We start from the raw sequence: 21226 nt of genomic DNA, 5'->3' as shown, positions 1-21226 counted from the left end.
TCTCGGGAAGGCACCCAGCTAAAGAAAACACCACTTACCATATTAAATTAAGTTAATGCACACATAAAGCGGAAAGTGAGGGACATGTGCAGGATGTCACGCAATTATTCTGGAAATGTACTTCTGTTGATCCAGACTACCTCTCTTCAGAACTTGATCCATGCTAAAATTAATTTTCTCCTCAACATACTGTACCTTATCTTTATATGACCGCTGCCAAATGTCTTTGTTGGTGCAGTAATGTCTCTTCATGAAGCACCATTCCTGTCCTGTGTGTTTCAGAGATCGGTGATGCAGTGGGACAAGGCTACTGTCAGGGGGGATTCAGTGCTGACTTCACTACGGTAATAACAAAGTTCCTATTAGTCAACCACCATTGGTTGCTGGGATCATCTTTTACCTTTTTCATTGTAGTAATTCCCAGGTTTTATCTTTCAGGATGGCAAAGTGGTGTTGGGAGGGCCAGGCAGCTACTTCTGGCAAGGTATGTAGGACATACCAATTAACCATGTGAAAATCAGAAAAACCAGACCTCAAAATGTCCTTCCAAGTTAACTTCATGTCTCTGTGGTCTTATTTTAGGTCAGGTGATCGCTGCAGCTAAGGAGGACATTATCAAAGCATACTACCCAGGCTATTTCATGCAGTCTGTGGAGGGCCAGATCCAGACCAGACAGGTCAAAGCTGAACATGATGACAGCTACCAAGGTAAGAGAAGCTAATATATTCTTGGTGCTTTATTGTTAACTACACTTTTTTTTTGCAATTGCTTGCGCTCGTTTGTCTACGTTTTTTCCAGTCAGGCTTTTAATGAACAATCAACGTTGAATTATGACGTGAGAACATTCACACATATCTCCTTTTGTTCAACCTGCAAGCTGAGGCTGATGTCTGTGCTCTTGTCCACAGGCTACTCCATCGCTGTTGGGGAATTCAGTGGTGATCAGACGGAAGGTAAGTCAATAAAATAGGGTATGTACGCACATGGCCGATGTTAGGGGAGGCATGCAGGAAGTAAAACACACATCAGTCACATAGCAATGCAAATACTACAGCTGGAGAGACCATAAACTTGAGTCAGCTCCAATATTTTACATGATTATTGAGCTGGAAATGTCGTCAATACTGGAATTCTCTTGCCCTCCTGCTGTGCTTGACCTGTATTTTTTGCTTCATCTCTCTGTGCTCTTCAGATTTTGTGGCTGGTGTTCCAAAAGGACTCATGCTTTATGGTTCGGTAAGACATCTCAATCATCGCTCTCATTTTGCCTTTTCACTTTGGTGCTATTATTATGAGAGGCCTGGGCTTTAGATTTGGGGCTGATACAGGAAAGTAAAAAGAAAACAGCCTTAGTGATGTTGTCGCAAAGGGAATTGTTTTTGCAGAGAATTCCATACCAGAGACTGTGCTTAGATTATACGTACTGTGTATAAAAAGACCATATGTGACTGCTGTGTTGCAGGTGTCTGTTCTGAACGGTACGGATCTGAAGACCATAATTAACTACACTGGCGAGCAGGTGAGTCAGAGAGCTCTTATCTCCGGCCTCTGCAAAAAAAAAGCTCCTTCATGCTCCACTTCCTCTGTGTTTTCATTGCTCGGCTCCTCACGAGAGCTCTTAATTTGTTCAGTCAGTGTAAGCAGAAATGTTGCAAATTTTTTTAACCAGGTTTTGGTCTCTGCCGTGGTTTGCTGTAAAGCTCAGTTATTGAGGGGAAAGTGCAGTGGCAATTCGTGCAAATGGTTCTGGGAATAGAAAAGCTCTGAGCTCGTTTAAACAGTGATGATTGATTCAGCTGAGTAAATAGAATCACAAGTGAATTTGCTTACACACTGGCAATTCAGAGTGTTCCTACGATGTCTGTGCTTTTTAGACTCAAGGATCATGACAGAAAATGAAACTGACCTGGAACAGAAACGGCACCAGATTGGGCCTAACCTGTAAAACCCATCAAGCCTTCATGTTTCCTTCAGGCCTCCTGTTTTTTTCTAGTAATGCAGAAAGCACGTCTCAAGTTTGTGGTAGCGAGACTGTCTTGTATTATCTAAGAACAAATCAAATCTTGATGATGTCAATGCCTTTTGATGATGATTATTGGTTAAGTTGTGAAAACACTTTTCTTTACAGATGGGATCATACTTTGGATATGCAGTGGCAACGACTGACATCAACAGTGATGGGTGAGTTAGTCGCATTGTCCCTGTCGCTTTTTTTCTCAACTTCCCTGTCTCCCTCTGTCTCTTTCTTGCTAGATAATTAGCTGACAAAGTCTAGATTGGAGGCCACCAACAACCCATTACTGGCGCCAATGTGTCTGAGCTTAAATGACTTTGTGTGATTTTCCTTTCTTGTCTGCAGGATGGCTGACCTGCTGGTGGGAGCTCCTATGTTCATGGTCCGGGGCTCTGATGGTCGCCTGGAAGAGATGGGCCGGGTCTATGTTTACCTACAGCGGGGCCCCCTGGACCTGCAGCTCCGCCTACCTCACCTGACAGGCACCCAGGTGTTTGGGAGATTTGGCAGCACCATTGCACCATTGGGGGATCTGAACCTGGATGGTTTCAATGGTAAGAATGGGGATTTTAGAGGGGTTGATGGGAGATTTCAAACATGAAAATAGATAATAGTAATAGTGTAAATTGGATAATTTAAAGATTAGGTTAAATGATGTACAGATGCGTTTAAATTGTAGTTGTTTGCAAATGAAAAAACTGAGGTAAATGTAGTGGAAATTGAAATTCTACTATGGGATTGGACAGCTAAAAAATCGTGGGATTAATTATACGATTGGAGGTCTGGTGGGCTAACAGTCTAACACAGACAACACTAGGCATGGGATGGAAATGTTGATTGCATGGTTAGTCAGTCCAACACTTTGGGCCAGGCTATAAGCTGTAATGCCATGACATTTTTTACATTTTGTGGTCCCAAAAAGATGAAGCCTAATAATTTTGGTCATCCACAGACTTTTCCTCATGCTCAACCTTAATTTGCTTAAACTTCAGTTTATGATCAAGTAGCACAACTAATGATGTGATTAGCCTCAACTGTACTTTGTGTTTACTAGTAATTAGCAAACATAGCATTTAGCTCAAAGCACAGCTATGTCTTAGTACAGCCTCACAGAACCTCTCGCTGTAGATCATCTTAGTATTAGAAATAGTAGTATAATATTGTGCCTTTTTATAATATAAGCTGCTTTATCTGTATGTATAGACTGATATTGCTCCTCATGTTTGACCTTTGGCAGATGTGGCTATCAGCTGTCCATTTGGAGGGGAGGATCGGCAGGGACTGGTCTACATCTATAATGGATACTCAGAAGGACTCAGGGAAAAGCCATCTCAGGTGATCAGTGGCCAGTGGGCTGCTGGGGCTATTCCTGCCAGCTTTGGGTTTGCTCTCAGAGGTGCTAAGGACCTGGACATGAATGGATACCCAGGTCAGTAAGGCCGCATTATGCAGTGGCCATCATTATCTTTTTAAATGTTTTGTATTTTTTCTAATTTTGTTCATTTATTTCCTCAGATCTCATTGTTGGTGCTTTTGGTGTCAATAAGGCAGTTCTTTATCGGTATGTTGTTTTGAATCATATACTGTATGACATCATGCGTCCTGTTTGTTTTGATTTGACGTGGGAAATATCCTTGTTCACTTTCTCGACAAGAAAATCAATACTCATGCCAAAACTAAATAGACAGTTAGCTTAGCTTAGCATAAAGAGTGCAAACAGAGGTTAACAGCTAGCGTGGCTCTGTCCAATAGTAAACAAATCCACCATCCGCAGGTTTTACAGTTTGTAGGCAGATGTTTTTTCTACCTTTGGACATGGCTAGCTTACTGTTTTTCCTCTGTTTCTAGTCTTAATGCTAAGCTTAGCTGACTGTCACCTTACTGGCGGATATGAGAATAATATTGATCTTCTCATTTAACTCTGAGAATACACATATTTCCCTAAATGTCTAGCTATTCCTTTTTAGACAAGAAGAGTGGAAATGTAGTCTTTGATGATTAAAATTGACATTATTTTTGTATCCACAGATCCCGCCCAATCGTCAACACCAGTGCCTCTCTGACAGTTTACCCCACCATGATCAACCCTGAAGAGAAGAACTGCATAATCACCAATGGAAACACCAGCATTTCTGTTTCTTGGTGAGTGTTCAGCATCTTGTCCAGCACCAACAATCTGTTTCCTGTGCCTGCTTGAGTGCTGCTCTGTTGGCATTTGTTCGACCCAACTGTAAAACGATGGGCTTCTCCATTTCCCCCAACATGCATAAACACTCCTATCCTGGCAGGAAGTTGAGATAAGAAATATCCTTTCCATCAGCAGTCACGGTATTAATATGAACCAAGAATTTCTCTTATCTGAATGAAAATGTCTTCATATCACACTGTGTGTGATGTTGAGCAGAGAAATAACATGCTGAATGGCAGCATTGTTGGCCTTTTTGGCCTCCACCACTAAATGTGCACAGCTCCAGAAAAGGGGAGAGGAAACAGACGGTTGCTCGCTGCTCGACATGGTTGACGCCGCGCTCATGTGTCTGCTCCCCCCCCCCCCCCCCACACACACTTTTCCAGATCCTGATCCATAAAGGAAACTCTTGTATACACATGTGTCTTGATTACACTACGTTGCCTGGCGATGAGGTTTTGGTGGGGGTGAAAGGAGAGCACAAGGGATAATGGGACAGAGGGTGGGAGTTTTTTCGCTGTTGCTTTGAATGAGATATTGTTTGGTGGTTGAACACAGCTGGGAAACATCAGGACACGTAGACTCCCGTGAGCGTGCACACACAGTCGTGCAGACACAGGAGCTCATACATGAAGATTTGACTTCTCCTCAAAAGAAGTCACTGTACAATGTGTCTTTATGTCTCCCGTTTCACCTCTCTTCTCTGTCCTGTGTTTATTTTCAACAGACTCCCTTTTTCCTTTCTCACTTCTTCCAGTGTTTTCTCTTTGCCTCTTGTGTGGGTTAACTAGTAAAAGGATTGGGGGGGTTTTGGGGTTGCAGACTTTTGGACAGCAGCAGCGTGTTGTGCGGCTGATGTCATGGGAGAGAGCTACAGGCTTATATAGACTGCCATTGACTGGTCAGCACTGAAACCTGAGTCGCCCAATTTCACCCTTCTTAACTCTGCTATTCCATGTGTGTGTGTGTGTGTGTGTGTGTGTGTGTGTGTGTGTGTGTGTGTGTGTGTGTGTGTGTGTGTGTGGAAATGGAGACCCACCAATTTATCAGCTTGGCTGGCAAAAGTGGTCAGATGCCTCCAAACATTTGGCATTTTTTGAATATTAAGGATAACATTCCCATAACGTCTCGTCCCTTGTAATGTGAACTATGTAAGGAGCTCGGGCCTTGAGAGAAAGGGAGAGAACCAGAGAGGGCAAGTGAGGTGTATATTTACACTGAATCTTGGCCATTAATGAACATGCTTCTTGTCCTTTCTGTCCAAAACAGTGTCAACCTGAGTTTCTGCATATCTGCTGATGGGAAGCACCTACCAGACATCCTAGGTGAGCCAATATTTCACATCTGCACTTTGTTACAAGCACGGAAACTGTCAAAATAGTCACCAATGTTAATGTTTTAAATCCATAACAGTGTGTAGGTTCAAGTGTTTTGGCAGGTGATGTGGCTTTTGGGATTTTTTTATGACAAAAATAGAGCGCAGGGTGCGAAAATATCTTCTGTGATCTACCTTTTAATGATCAAACCTTCTCAGTGCTTAGTCAATTCCCCCCATCAATATCCCCCTCTTTATTATCTCTAATTACTCCTTCCTTTATATACCTCCTTCCTTTATATACAAGTGTTCCCCATACCATTGACTTACATTGACTACATTGTGTGTGCTTCAGAGTACTTATGGAGCTCTTTTTTAAAAACCTGTCATTACGGGACTCAGGAACATTCATCAAACCATGAATGCCCATTTGTGTGTGTGTGTGTGTTACGTGTTCCAGATTTCCAGGTGGAAGTGCAGCTTGATAGTAACAAGCAGAAGCAGAAAGGGGCAGTGCGGAGGGCTCTGTTCTTGGATTCCCAGCAGCCCTTGCTTCAGGGGAGTGTGAGGGTGCGCCATGGGAAGCGTATATGCAACAACACCCAGATCTACCTAAGAGTATGCTCTTTTTCCTCTCTTATAAAAACCTCTCTGACTGTAACTTAGTTCATAATCACCGGCAATAAGTTTGAACAAATGCAGGTTTTCTAAAAAACTATGAAGCTGGAACTGTTTTTTTTTACGATTACAGATTCTCACTTTTTGTGCAAACTGCATCTGACAAAAAACCCTGGTATGTGTTTATTTGACTGCAGGATGAGAAAGACTTCAGAGATAAACTCTCCTCCATTTATGTGGCCTTGAACTTCAGCTTGGATCCAAAAGCTGCTGCCGACTCCCACGGCCTGCGGCCCATCCTCAACTATCAGACCACCAACACAATTGAACAGAAGGTAAATTTAAAAAGCACTACACTGGTTCCAATCTATCCAGCACAGTTAGCTAACCCTTGTTTGATCTACGGGCCTTCTAGCATCAACATATGGTGGAGCAGCGTTTCCTAATAATGTACATATGATTCTTAGTTAGACTCAGTCGCTCTGCACTGATGATAAGAATATCTGCCACATTGAGTTATCACTCCCCATATCTTAGCTCTGGCCAGCATCTCACTGACTTTCCCCCTGACCCTGATGAAAGAATGAGTCTGTTCATTTTAATGTAAATTCTAAACTACTTGGCTGGGAAGAGCTCCAGAGTGTCTGGAAAGCTGTTTTTCAAAATGAAAATATGAGGCATATGTACAGTGGAGTTTCCCTGTCCCAGCAGGAATTGCTCTCAGCTTGCTTGGCTGCGTAACGGTACATAGGTGACGCCTTCCAGAGCTGCAGATACATACGGTTGGGAGGTATTTTAGGGTGGGGGTGCAGCCAGGTTATTTGCCCATCTGGTTGAAATCTTGTGGCATTATGCCAGTTCTCCTCTGGCAATGAGTAGAGTTGGCTCAACATGTGGGCATCCTTACAGCCGTGGCACAGCGTGCACCATGTGTGAGTTCAGCAACAAACTGGATTGCAGAGTTTGGGGAATGGCAATCAGCATGGTTTTATCTCCCCCTCTTTTTCTATTTTTCTCTCTACCGGGGTTTGTTTGTATCTTTTTGGATCGCTGCTGAACCCTGTCATTGATGTCCTTGCTAGATATCAAAGCTGCGGGGCCTCCAACAGATGTGGTCTATTGCTGAACCAAGACCTTGAGACAAGCCTGGGCTAAATATCATCCTTAAACCGAAAAAAGACGGCAAAGCTAACCCGTGTATATGTGTGTAAAAGGGTAGTGGGAGTTGTGTAAGACTGCCAACATATTTCATTAATCTTCCTTTAGACAGTGTTAATGTAGCAGTGAATAAACAGTGAAGGTTGACGATTACACCGCAGCCTTGGCCTTGATCAGACACATGATGCCCTATCGATTTCCACATATGCTTTGAGAATATGTGCTAACATTTCATTAACTCTGCCAAGTTCTTACTCTCTTCAAGCTGGGGTGAGAATGAGAGATGGTTGATGTGCTCGGCACCGTCTCACTCTCTCTGTCATCTTAACATATTCCACATGTTTCTATGAGGCGTCAAGGCATCTCGATGGATCTGTTAATTGCGATCATTCTCAGATCTTGTACACAGACATACATTTGTGCGAAACCAGCAAGGATCCCAGTTGTTGTCACCTTTTCAGAACATCAATGCCCTCGTTGTTCTTAGAATAATACCCTCTGATCAATTGAGTAGGAATTTGATAAATGTATTTCCCTTCTTTTGCAAATGTAGTGTTTGGATTTCACTGCACGATGCTTGCCCTCATTATGTCACATGCTGAGGTCAGTGTTGTTGTTGTTTAACTACAGTGACGGGCCTGTGGACGTCTTTTTCCTGCCTTACACACACACATTTACAGACCCAGGGTGCACATGTGGCCAAGTTATCGTGGTGGTTACCACGGTGTCCATAATTAGAGCCCCTGGATGGTGTAATGACAAAGGGGGCGCTTGGCTCCCTCTAATCTCCTCCTCCATTTCTATTTATTATCCTCATCGTCATGAGCATCATCACACTGTCACAGGCGCAGCGGGATGCAATTTAGCAATCCGCAGGGCTTTCTCTGCCGCTGCCCTGCCACACGTTCAGCGGTCACCCACTTATCCAGCAGTGTGTCTCCCCCCCCCCACTGTAAGGAACTTAATACAGTTACTACAAGTACTGTACTTAAGTTTACATTTGACGCACATGTACTTTTACTTGAGTCATTCCTTTTCATGCCACTTCCTACGTTTTACTCCACTACGTTATTCTGACAGTTTTAGTTACGAGTTACTTCACTGATTAAGATGCACATAAAATACATGTAGTTTATGAAATAAGATGTTTTATTATAAATTAAACTACCCAACAATATAACGGCCTCTAAGTCCAGCAGAAATGATTAGCTGATTAAACACAGAACAGTTTTGTTTCCAGTTTCTAATATATCTAGTCTATATCTAGTATTTTTCTGCCGTGAGTACTTTTAATATTTAAGTAAGTAAATTTTCCTGATGATACTTAAGTAACATTTTCAATGCAGGACTTTCACTTGTAATTGAGTATTTTTACAGTGTGGTATTTGTACGTTTACTTGAGTAAAAGATCTGAGTACATCTTCACCCACTGCTGAACCCCAACTTGTGCTTTACAGGTCAACAGAGATACCCTCTGTCTCAGTAAGTTTCTGTAGTTTCTCTGCTCCCACCCTCTCCGTATGATCCTATGCTGCTGTGGTTCGCTGGGTGGCGTAGCGTGTGGTTTGCCACATAGCGCTGTGATGTGGGACGCTGGTGAGAGCTGGGAGCGAGCTGGCAGCTTTTGGGCTCAGCTCCACAGGAGTATCTCGTCTGGCACGGTCTCTGGGCTGGACTTTTCCTCCATTCACCATTTTCTTCTCTTACGCCGCAAACAGAAAGCATGTGTGCGCGCCGGCCGGGACAGCTGGTGCAGGGGAGTGTGTCTGTGCCTGTCATGACATCACTCAGTCAGACATTGTCTCTCCGAGCCGCAACACTTTTATAAATGACTGATGATGTGGTGATGAGATCTTGGGGACTGCAGGTGTGTGTCTGTGTCTGTGTGTGTGAGGCTGAGTGGAATGTATTAGTCATACCACATGTCGCATCATGCTGCACTCATCCTGTTGTCTCCCATAAACAGATATTTGATTTATCTTGTGTGCCTAATTCTCTTCACATGTAAAAGCAGTGTGTTTTAGTCATGACTTACTGTATGGCCATCATGCTCTTTGGCCCCTATTAAACCTTGTATCACCCCCAATGTGCATCTTATAGGCTCAGATTCTGTTGGACTGCGGAGAGGATAACATCTGTGTTCCTGACCTGAAGCTGGCAGTTCACGGGTGAGTCCGTTCATTTTCATTATATTTTTCAAAAGAAATCCCACAGCGTATGGATTGCAGGAAAATATATGAGACGGATAATGCATGGTGAACTGTAAACCACGGTCACTGAAATCTTCACCTCCCAATAGGACCTTGGATTTGAGTGCTAAATACAGCTGTTTTTTGTTTTTCTCCGCTGCTTTGTTTAGTTTAGCATACCAGAGAAGGGACTGTTAATAGCCACCGTGTTGCAGTAGAGTAGAAGTACTCCGCCCTCTGAAAACAGGAAGCCGCTCTGCTCTACAGGTGCTACGGCTAAGGGGAAAAGACAAGCGAGATGAAAGGGAAAGTGAGAGAGCTGTGTGGTAGTGAGTCCCGGGCCTCGCCTGCTTCTGCAGCCGTCAGATGCACCCTGCCTTCCACGCTTTGATTAAAGAAATCTGTTAGCATTTGTCTCAAAAATAACAGCCTCCCTGATACTCCCTTCTCTGCTCTGTCATTTTGATTTTACATTCCTATATTTATCTACCATCTGCCACCATTTTTTTCCCCAATGTATGGCTGATCCATCACATATGGAACAACCTGCTGTGAGCGGGTGTTAGCACTGCGCTCCATCCAAGTGCAACTCCAGACATCGAGTGTGATTGGTGCAATTTAAAGTAATAGCTCGATGTTTTTGTCTGCGCTGTTGTAAATTAAGAATGCCTAATAGTAGTAGGGGGGGGGGGGTGATGGGACGGCTGTGATTTAGGGGAATTTCAGATTTCAAAAAAGTATCCATCATCCATGCAATGTTGTTTCTTCTATTCCGCTGCCAAAGCACATAATCTGTTAGAGCGAGGGTCTCTTGGGGGGGAGCTTTAAGGTTTTGTGGTGTTTTCTAATTTTCAGCCTTTGTTTGGTCTAAAAAGTGCAATGCCAGTTAGAATCAGAGAACGGTTGACTCGCAGGCTGGCAGAGGATCAGCTTCAGAACTGGTCTCTCTCCCTTGCTCTCCTGCTCTGCTTTATGAGAGCGGGTTGTAATTAAAAGCATCTGTGTGGCCCTCCAAATGGAATTTCTCATTGTTACTAGCAAGAGGGAGAGAAAGCAAGGAAAGGGGGAGGTGTTTAACAGTCTGACACTGTGTTATTAAGCATGTTGACTTTATTACCACTCTGGAACATATTTTTATTTAATGGTGGGATATTGGGAGATGAATCTAATCGATCGGCTCTAAACCAAAAAAGAAACATCAAGCATCCATAGTTATCTGTTGGTTAAGGAGTCCTCCTGACACAGTTTAACCTGAACATTGACCCTATTAGTGATCAACTTTGTCTTTGGCTGGGTCCTCAGGAACAGGAAGGAAGTCTACCTAGGTGATGACAACTCGCTGACCTTAACTTTCAACGCCAGGAACGAGGGCGAGGGAGGGGCGTACGAGGCCGAGCTGTATGTGGTGCTGCCCCCGGAAGCTGACTACAGCGGCATTGCCCGCAACAATGAGGTGACTAGAAATGTATTACGGCTGTTGGTCTTGTGCCCCTGATGATTGTGCTTTGCTGTGGTTTGACCGATCCGTCTGCTTGTTTCTCAGAGCCTGACCCAGCTCACCTGCAGCTATGAGACGGAGAACCAGACCCGATACCTCAGCTGTGATTTGGGCAACCCGATGAAGTCTGGCACCAGTGTAAGGACACCGTTGTCTTTTTGGGAGTACTGGTCAAAGGATTGTAGGATTTGGCACAACAGTTGACACAAAATCGTGATTTCTTGCTCTTTGGAGAAAAAAAAAAAGGTTGCATGCCATCTCCTAGTTGGGTGTCAACAGCACAGGAAAAGTCAGGATGTGTCAGGAAATGTTGTGACAGGAAGTACAGACTCCATCTGTGCCCTCAAGCTCCCTGCTGAGTAGAGTTCCCCTTTTTAATGATGTCGCAAGTTGGCATGCTTTAATAGGTCTGTAGCGGAAGACTGTCGACTACATGTTAACTGGAAGAGAGACACAGACACACACAGGCCACCTCTAAGATTGGGACACAAACAGGAGATGCAAGGGTATGCTAAACCTGCACAAACACACCATGTCCCTCCGTCACCACTCGTCGTCACCATGCACCCATGCAAAAACCAAGACTAGATAACACGATAACCTCAATGTTCAAGACCCTATAACAATAGGTAATAAGCTGTAAACCAAATAAACACATGTACAAATGAAGAACAGCATAAGCCCATCCTACACGTCTCTCCCCAGCGAATAGCTTCTTAGGAGCACCCCAGAACGCCATATAATAATTTTAAAAAGTTTGACAAATAGATGTATGGAATCTGTGAAGGGAGTGGAGGTGGGGAAATGTGCTGCATGGATGTTGTCCTGGAAAAACAAGGAAAGGGGAACCAAAGGCTGCAACGCCAAAGTGTGAGGTGGATGATATCTGCCCTAAAAGGACTTGCTCCTGCTCTGGCTTATATAAAAGGGGCACATTTAGAAAATTTTGAAGTTGACGTAGCATTTGAGGGAAGGTTAGGTTGCGGCATTGATCTGATGTGAATGAGAGGTAGCTAATAAAAAGGGAGATGCAGATAGACTTAATGGACCGGTTTATGTGGAAAACGAATGGATCTGAAATTACAGACAACAAAAGGGCAAAGCAAGAACTCTCAGCCGCAGTTTGGACCTGCCCACGTGTGCTGCATCTGTCTCCTGGGTAGACGTGGAGTTCACGGACTGACACACCCAAGAAAATCACATATCAAATATCTATCAGATGGATGAGATGAGTGCAGTAGGGACGGGGGAGGAACGGTTGCCCGAGTGTCATCCTGTGAATAGAGTCTAGAAAATCCTTCCTTCTCTGTTGCTGGTTACGTAATAATGGAAAATATAATATTCTGTGACATTACACTACATTTTCTTGTTTCTTTTTTATTTATTATTTTTACATAATGTCTTTGCAGCTGTGGGCAGGTCTGCGCTTCACAGTGCCACGGCTGAAGGACACGCACAAAACTGTTCAGTTTGAGCTGCAGATTCGCAGGTACAACTTTTGTCAACATGCATAATTTTTTTAACAGTTTATATAGTGTTTATATGTGTGGTATCTGGTCTCGAATGATGTCAGCTAATCAGAATCTTTTCCTTCTTCTCTCTGTTTCCACAGTAAAAATGAGAATAATTCCCACAGTGAGGTTGTGCCCTACAAACTGGAGGTGGTTGTTCAGGCTGATGTCATTCTACAGGGGTGAGTGGAGTGTTAGGATTCCCTCATTTGAACTTTGGAATTTCATTTAAGTCTCTGTTGCCTTCCCTACGCATTTTCTCACATCACCACTTCTCTTTTTTTTTCAAGTGTGTCTCGACCAGATAAGGTTTTCTTCCCGCCGGCCAACTGGAAGGTGACCAAAAACTATGGGGTGGAGCAGGACGTCGGGCCTGTAGTGGAGCACATCTATGAGGTAATCAGCCATATTCTTAGCTGTGCAGACTCATCGGGGCTGAGCAGGTTGGGTTGGAATGCAGATCCTAGTGTTCCTAAAGCCAGTTGACTTCCCAGGGCAGCAATGAAGGAAAACCATAGAGGATGTACTCCAGATTACGCAGTGGGATGACAGTGGGATGATCAGCACAGCCTGGGTATTCCCAGGCTGTGCTGATCCACTTTTTACTTGCATGAGATTTAACAGCACTCTACTTTAGGTGACCTATTTGTAGATTAAACAAAATATGTCAAATATGAAAGTTTCTGCAAGGAGAAACATCTGTCGCAGCCTCCCAGCTACAATGAAAAAATTTTTTCAAGCTGCTTTTGAAGTTGTGGAATACTTCACATACTAAAGTTTCCTACTTCATTTCCTATTTTCCAGCTGGTGAACAATGGGCCCAGCCAGATCAGCCACACCCTGCTGGAGCTGCGCTGCCCCCTCAGAGTCCAAGGTCAAACCCTTCTTTACCCTCTGGAGTTCTCCACAGAAGGCCCCATCAACTGCACCTCCGACAAAAACATGAACCACCTACGCCTCAAAGTAAGTGTCTCGCAGACAGACAGATGTACACCTCTCAGGGTCAAATGAGGCCGAATCCGAACCATCTCCCACCGATTCCCACTCAGATGTATGATTAACAGTTGGGCCTGGTTGGCCCACACCCACCTCCTCCCTCCAGCCTCTCAGCCCCACCCAGGACACTTACCCCACCACCACTTTGAAGTCTCAGCTCTTCCCTATGCTCAGAACAGCTTGATGAACAACCTCACCCAGAAACTCCCTCATCTTCGACATCCCCCTTATACCAAGTTATAGCTTCAGGATAGGGAAAGCGTTTCAGCGCAGTTGTTTGTGTAAACATTCAAAGCTTGCGCAGGGTTGTGAGTGGTCATTTGTCTAAGCTGTGATCTAATGTGTTTTTTTCCCTGGTGAATTGCTAAGTACGGTGTACTTCCACAGGAATCCATGTGCAGTAGATCTCACTGTTCTGATTAATGACAGAAAGCCCCTGGGTCATGCTAACATTAGGTTTTTATATTGATAGAAGGGTGGTGGGTCTTCGGCTGTAGGGTAAAGTGTCTGGTTGTTACTAATGGGAGGTGTGTGTGTGTGTGGTGTGTGTGTGTGGTGTGTGTGTGTGTGTGTGTGTGTGTGTGTGTGGTGTGTGTGTGTGTGTGTGTGTGTGGGGTGTGTGTGTGTGTGTGGTGTGTGTGTGGTGTGTGTGTGTGTGTGTGTGTGTGTGTGTGGTGTGTGTGTGTGTTTTGTGTGTTGGGTTGTGTGTGTGTGTGTGTGTGTGTGTGTGTGTGTGTGTTGTTGGGGGTGTGTTGTGTGTGGGGGGTGGGGTGTGTGTGTGTGTGTGTGGTGTGTGTGTGGTGTGTGGGGGTGTTGTGTGTGTGTGTGCTTTCTCCCCCTTTGGTAGCTCCGCATACATCCACAGAGCCCCCTACCCTGGCCCTGAAGGGACAAGAGCACCATGTTGAGAGGAGGGAAGGCCACAGGAATCAGCTCGCTCATTTGACTAACTGGTAAGATGCTTAGAAGGGAAAGAGTCCCAAATCTATAAAATATGTAACTAAATAAATGATTCCTACTTGTATTTACCCCGTACGCATCTGGCTTTTGTGTTGTAAATGTTATACTTTACCCTTTTATGTAAATATGGACATGGGCCGTGTAAGCGGAAATAAACAATTCATTATTCATTCACACAACATGTTTTATGTATAGATGGTCATCATTCGGCCAAAGCTGAAGTCTAATTAACAGGTGGCTTTTTGGGGAATTAAAATAGCCCCCCCCAATCATCATCATATATATATTAATGTATATATTGTATATAGATTAATGTATATATATGAATATATATATATAGTATTAATTATATATGTAATATATGTTATATATATATATATGTATATATATGTATTAAATTATAAAATATATTTTTATATAATAGTGTATTATATATATGTATATATAATGGGTATTTATATATATGATAATATATATATGTATAATATAATATTTATATATATATATATATATATGTAATATTGTTTTTATATATAATAAAATAACACAATACACACACGTGATATATGCCAACTTTAGAAGTGTGCAGATCTTGGATCTGTTTTGGTGACTTTGGCCCTGCTCCTTCATGAGGCTCCTGGGATTGGGTAATTAGGTTATGATGTCGTTAAAAGGGAGGGGTCAGAGGGCGCAGGCTTGTCCCGTTGTGGTGATTAACATTAAAGAGCCTTTAGTAGTGGTGGAGGGGTGGAGAGGCTGATGGGACGTGGGAGGTTTTATGTCAGGGATGCACTGGTTACTTCACAGGCAGCTCTCTAATTTTGGGCTCTGGATGTTGTGAGCCCCCCAGACACTGGCCCTATTGATCCACCCAGCCGCAGGTAGCTCCTCTCTCTGCCTCCGTCCATCTGTTGATACCTGCCTCCACCAAAGGGGTCTTTGTCTGTGCGGCTGTCGCTCCTTACTACGCTCCTTCATCAAGCATGTCCAAAGATTGGACCCCGTTCACCCCTTTCCCCCTGTGTCTGCACTTTATTTTCCATGGTCGGGAGGACAGACATCTCTGTTCAAAGTGTCTCCTGATCAAAGTGTCAGTGTTAGTGTTTAGCAAAGCTTGGATGAAGCAGTCAGAATAGGTCATAGTGTGAGAATTTGAAATGACCTGCTTAGTCTTTGAAGCATGAAGAACAAAAGCCTGATTGTAATTGTACCAACAAACCAAACATATTTCATAATTACAGTTGGGGTACTCTCATCGTGTTGCAGCACTTTAGTTATGTTGCAGTACATATTTATCGGCAAGCGTATCTGTTATGTTTGGTACCACTTTCTAGCACCAGGGTTGCCAGATTGTGATACATTTCTCTTTGATACATGTGTTCATCCTGCAGCAGGACACTTGTCCTTTTTGGCTTTTTAATCCACCAGGAAGGTGGAAGGCACTCTGATGGCCCATTCATTAACAACTGAATACTAACAATTATAACTGTATTATTACTGAAAACAGTACCAACTGTGTACAGCAGCTGTGCAGTGAGGCCAGTTATTTCATGAAGCTGTGGGAACAGCCTCCACGACCCCCGCCCCCCCCAAGCTCCAGATCTTGACCACATAATCCCACCAGGGAGGACATGTGGGACTTGGGTCTGAGGCATCTTTGGCACTGGTCCATGTTCATGTCATTTCCACAAACCTTTGTGGCCCCAGTGCCCCTGGGACATTGAGGAGGTCTACCAGGAGGAAGTGGACTGATACGCTCCCTGTCTGTCTGAATACCCTCATTAAATCTGTCTAAGACCAAGTCTAAAGGAACTGGGCGGGTACTCTCTTCTCCTCCTGTGTTTGCCCCACTTGGTGTAATAAGTAAACTAATGCGCCCCTGCAGGAAACCTGCCGAAACCTCTTAATCTGGGGGTGGTCTAGCTACAGCACCCCCTCTAAAACAGTGTGTGTATGTTCTGAAATGGTAAACTGCCAAGCTGCATTATGGGGATCAGGGAAATTAAGACTGTGTATTCTACAGTCTTGAGTAAAATGGGTTTTTGTGGTTGGGCAATAATGTGACGAGTGATGCATGCTGCATTTTTACAGTCTCATGACATTCCTTCAATCTAATTTGAAACAGGCGTGGAATAGTGATCATAACATTGGGCTCTTTGTTATATTTATTGGACACGCAGCATTAACATGGCTGTTAGTTGTCCTTACCCACATCTGTACCAGTTTTCACTTTTGCCTCCATGACTTTCACCTAAACATAGCTGGTTTAATTTTGTGGGAAAAATATATACTGTATATATTTTAATAATAATAATAATAACTTTGACTTATATAGCGCCTTTCACAAACCCAAGGACGCTTAACAATCGGGGGAGGGGGGGGGGGGGGGGGGGGGTTAAGAGTGAAGTTGAGAGGCCAGGAGAGATTAAATTCCATAAGCCTCAGTGAAGAGGTATGTTTTAAATGTTTTTATTATTTTATTATTTTAATTATTCTATCACACAAGTCTGACTTAAACACAACGGATTTAGCATTCAATTAACATCACCTTTCTCTCTGTTTCCGCAGTCTTGCTCTAATACAGAGTGCTGGACGCTCCAGTGCACCGTGGGTTTGCTGGAGAAGGGGACAACGGCTATCCTCAAAGTGCGCTCCCGCATCTGGGCCGAGACCTTCACCGAGGTTTGTCAGTCAGAGATGACCCTTGCCTTAAAAACTCTGTAGACACGTTCTGTACATGAACACGTGTTCCCACCAGATGGCAAAGGCACAGAGGAGGAAAAGGCTGTGCACTATAGATTAGTCTTTTCCCACCGGTGCCAAGTATTGTATTTTGTCATGTCAGGCTTTGACAGGAAGTAAGAAGCCATTTTCCATTAAATCATCAGAAAAAGAAAACATGTGCAGCTGGAAGAGGTACACTGCTGCAGTAGTCAGTCTCACATATTTGTTTCTGTTGAATCTGGATCAGTTCTTAACACCTAGTACAGTCTCCCTTATTTGTCTTAACAAAGGGGATATCAGTGACTGAGAATCTAGACTGTAGTTTTTACGAGTTTACATTTTCTTTTCAGTCCAGTCTGCAAGACCTTTTTTTACCACCCTGCATTCTGTAACACAAGGCACATGCGTGGATGTATTAAACTTCTTTATGTGGTATCACAGCTTCTCCTGTGACAGGAAAGTGGAAGAGATTTCTGTTGGGAAAAGCATGCAGTCTCTGCTGCCACCTAGTGCATAACTGGTGGACTGCGTTCATTGTGAAACTGATTTTTCAAGTTGCTATGCTTCTTCTTTCAGAGAGCTTACAAACAATATGTGCTGGAGTGCCTGGCCAGATACAGTGTGGAGAAGATGCCTTATGCCATCTTACCCAAACATGCTCCCAGTGGACACAAAAAGGTATTTAAAGAACTTTTTTTTCATTCATTTCATACGGCCTACTTCATTCGGAGGTATCATCTCAATGGCCTGTGTTTTATAAATTGACAAACGGTGCTTTTGTCCTCAGGTGGTGACCCCAGTGGTGTGGAATAAACCAGATATTGAGAACACTGTTCCTCTGTGGATCATCATCTTGGCCATTCTGGCTGGTTTGCTGCTTCTAGCTCTACTCATCTATGTCCTATACAAGGTCCGTGCTGCTGTGAAACATAACATGGGTTCAAAAATGATTGTAAGGTCTGTGCTCATTTCTGATGTCTGCTTCCCCCCCAAAAATGTTTCTTACAGTTCGGCTTCTTCAAGCGCTCTCTACCTTACGGCACCGCCATGGAGAAAGCTCAACTCAAACCACAGGCTGCCTCGGAGGCCTAAAGGACAACCGAAGCTACCAGAACCACAGTGCCTGGCCATATGATTGCAACGGAGAAACACGATGGAACATGTAGAGTGGATCGGAAAGCAGTCGAAGAGTTAAAGAGAGAGAGACACCACTGGAACTCCACTGTGCTGCACTAGAGGAAGACAAAAATCCAAAGATCTCCAATTGAATGTTTTTTTTCTTTTCTTTTTTAACTTGTGTCTTGTTGGTTGGCAGGTTGGGATCGTTACTAAATAGGACTTTTTCCTCATTGCCTTAAGGCTAATGTTAGACTGAACAACAAATACAGTGACTGCAAAAGAATTACAGGCAATCGTCAGCCTGCGTATGCAGTGAGATGCCTGTTGGGTTTCCTTTTGTGGATTCTTGTGATGGAGAGTTCCGTTATACCCCCTTTTAACTGCCTTATTTTGGTGCTAATGATCTGATGTGCTCACTGCCACTGACGGGATAGGGCCACATGTAGCTTATGGAAGCCAGGAGCTGTGAATTAAGCTGCTGAACGCATTATTGACAGAAGATCGGAAAACAGATTTCAGGTGCAAACATTAACCTGACTAAAGCAATGTCGGTAATGCTGGCCTATATGTTGAGACCGAATCTGTTAAATAGCTCTGCTTTTATCACGACATTTTATCACACACATTTGTACGTAATTTAAAAACCCATGACAAGCCCGAGGTGTTCCCCTGATTCTTGCCTAATGCATGCTGGGATATGCTCCAGCACCGCGCTGCCCTGAACAGGATAAGCGGGTGTAGAAAATGCAGGGACGGAACTTAACTGTTCACGAAAATGATCTCTCTCTCTGCCTCAGGTTGGTGCACAGCGCTGGGTTGTGTTGTTTTTGCACTCAAAGGAAATCTACTGATATAATTCCACCTAAGGCTGACTGACTGACCTTCCTTTGAGTTCTGATTTTGACTCCTACTGATCACTTTGTCTAAATCCTGTTTGTTCATGGTCAGCGTTACCAATGCTCGCATCATCATTGTTGTGTAGTCGACTGGGATAGGATGGGACTGGATCCACCACCGACCTGTGAAACCTCACATCAGGCTTGAAAAAGTGTGGTGTAGTGACGTTCTCCTACAGAATATTTAGCCGTCTTTACTCCTGCTCGTTTCAAAACGAGACCACGTGCGACTAAATGACCCTTAGGGGAAACCACCTCGCCATGGCGTGACGGTGTCTTGAACCAAAGACGTGACAATCGGCGACGTTGTAGCTTTGACAGAGAGTGTTAAGTGTGAGAGCCGGATGGGGATCATCACTCTTTGAGTGTGAAGGATCCATTTTCAGCTTACAGTGCGTGTTACTGTGAGATACTGTATTTTTGATTGTCTTTGAGTAAAAGCTGCCCACGTTTAGAAAGAGAAGTGGCTGAAGTCATCCCACTACCAAAAAGGCTACAGGGACTGAACTTTCAAATGCTTTGTGTTGGTTTCTTTTACTTGTTGTGTACATAAATATTGTATGTGCCTTAAATGTAAATACTTCATGTCTGTGGGTTAGAGTTAGGGTTGTGTGCGCTTGCGTGTGTGTGACATAATGCATACATGCATTTGTGTGAATGGTATATTTATGAATGTTTGTTTTGTGTATGAATTGGTTATTAGCTTTCCCACTGCTTAGTCCTGTGTATCCCTTATCACCTCTGTAGCTTGAGATCGCTGAGGTTAAGCCATTCTGCTTTACTGTTAGTCATGATCGCAGAAATACACTACAGTGTTCAGGACGACTTTACTTTAAAACCCTTACAACCTCAAAAAAAAAAAGACTGTAAGGCTAAGTCCAGATCCTACAGGATGTTGTGTATCTCTAACAAAGGGATAACAGCTAGGCACTGGGAACTAAATGTTTGGAAGTGCAATATTTATATTCACTCTTTTTAATATGACAGTGATTTGTATTTTTCTTTTATTTGTGAGAGTTGTGACAAACCACGATTTTTTTGTATCAAATCCTTTTGTGAGGTTCTTGTTTTTTTCACATTTTCACTATCACTTGCTTTCTCACTAAACGTACTTCAAGTGTGAAATGTTTTTTTTTTTCCACTTACAAGTTGCTCATTCATCACTGGCGTTGGACCACTTTTACAGATTTTGACACCAAAGACTGACCCAGGATCAGAACCACTAGCACATATCTGAATTGAACTTAGGGTATGTTGACATTTAGTTTGATCATTTTTGTGCGTTTCACCTGTGCAAAACCCCACATTATACTAACCATATGGTTTACATTCGTTTGCTGTATCACACTCTTTTCATAATTATGGCCTCTCGTATTGGCTGGTGAATTACAATTTTTCACCTGGTCCACAAAATGAGGTAGTTGATTTCTAACATTTAACATTGTCTGTTCTTGACCGAACATGTCGACCCATTATTTATAATGACAGGGGAATTTTTTTACTACTTCCTCAATGATCACATCAGGAGAAGGCACTGGGTTTTCTTCCTTTTCTTTATTTTATTTTTTTTGTCTTAGCCCATTCTCACTCTCCAGGACTTCCAAAAAGAAGTTGTACTTCATGTGTAATGACATGGAGAGTATTTTTGAATTCAAAGGATAACTGATTTGTTGTGAAATTTTCTCACCCCATATTGGGGAGAACATTGAGGGGGGGGGGGGGTCTTTGGAGGTCAATTTGTACCTGTCATGGTTTGTACTTTGAATAAAATATTTCCCTTTTTAAATATCCTGGTGCCTTTTATCATTGACACACACAGTTCAGAAAAATAATTTATTTAGAAGACAACACTGTATGAAATTATATGGATGTTTGGCTTTGCTGCCAAAAAGTTATCTTAAACAATATATTAGTTTTAATGTGAAAAAAGTGCTCAAAAAAACTGACCTAAAGTGATTTAGCTATGGCAAACATCTATAGTACATGTTCTTATGGTCCTTCTTCCACAGACCGTATGTAAAATGTCACAGAAATGATTT

The 21226-nt window shown here is 43.2% G+C and overlaps 1 protein-coding gene across 1 annotated transcript in view; it reads left to right on the top strand.

Moving 5' to 3' along the window:
- Window positions 1-20973, top strand: part of itga5 (integrin, alpha 5 (fibronectin receptor, alpha polypeptide)) — a 37318-nt gene extending 16345 nt beyond the window's left edge. The window contains 27 exon segments of the mRNA XM_032521835.1: window positions 280-344; window positions 439-484; window positions 583-708; window positions 910-954; window positions 1194-1237; window positions 1464-1520; window positions 2130-2182; window positions 2361-2569; window positions 3253-3444; window positions 3531-3576; window positions 4044-4157; window positions 5473-5528; window positions 5979-6136; window positions 6334-6471; window positions 9395-9462; window positions 10786-10936; window positions 11027-11119; window positions 12391-12470; window positions 12594-12674; window positions 12783-12888; window positions 13297-13459; window positions 14336-14441; window positions 16156-16210; window positions 17017-17130; window positions 17749-17850; window positions 17960-18082; window positions 18181-20973. Of these exon segments, the coding sequence (XP_032377726.1) occupies window positions 280-344; window positions 439-484; window positions 583-708; window positions 910-954; window positions 1194-1237; window positions 1464-1520; window positions 2130-2182; window positions 2361-2569; window positions 3253-3444; window positions 3531-3576; window positions 4044-4157; window positions 5473-5528; window positions 5979-6136; window positions 6334-6471; window positions 9395-9462; window positions 10786-10936; window positions 11027-11119; window positions 12391-12470; window positions 12594-12674; window positions 12783-12888; window positions 13297-13459; window positions 14336-14441; window positions 16156-16210; window positions 17017-17130; window positions 17749-17850; window positions 17960-18082; window positions 18181-18264 (2675 nt within the window). The 3' untranslated portion in view covers window positions 18265-20973.
- Window positions 20974-21226: the final 253 nt, after the last annotated feature.

Source organism: Etheostoma spectabile, chromosome 7, assembly GCF_008692095.1.
Source record: "Etheostoma spectabile isolate EspeVRDwgs_2016 chromosome 7, UIUC_Espe_1.0, whole genome shotgun sequence".
NCBI classification, from domain to species: Eukaryota; Metazoa; Chordata; class Actinopteri; order Perciformes; family Percidae; genus Etheostoma; species Etheostoma spectabile.
Note: the sequence above shows the minus strand (reverse complement) of the source record. Positions and strands in the feature narration are given on the sequence as shown.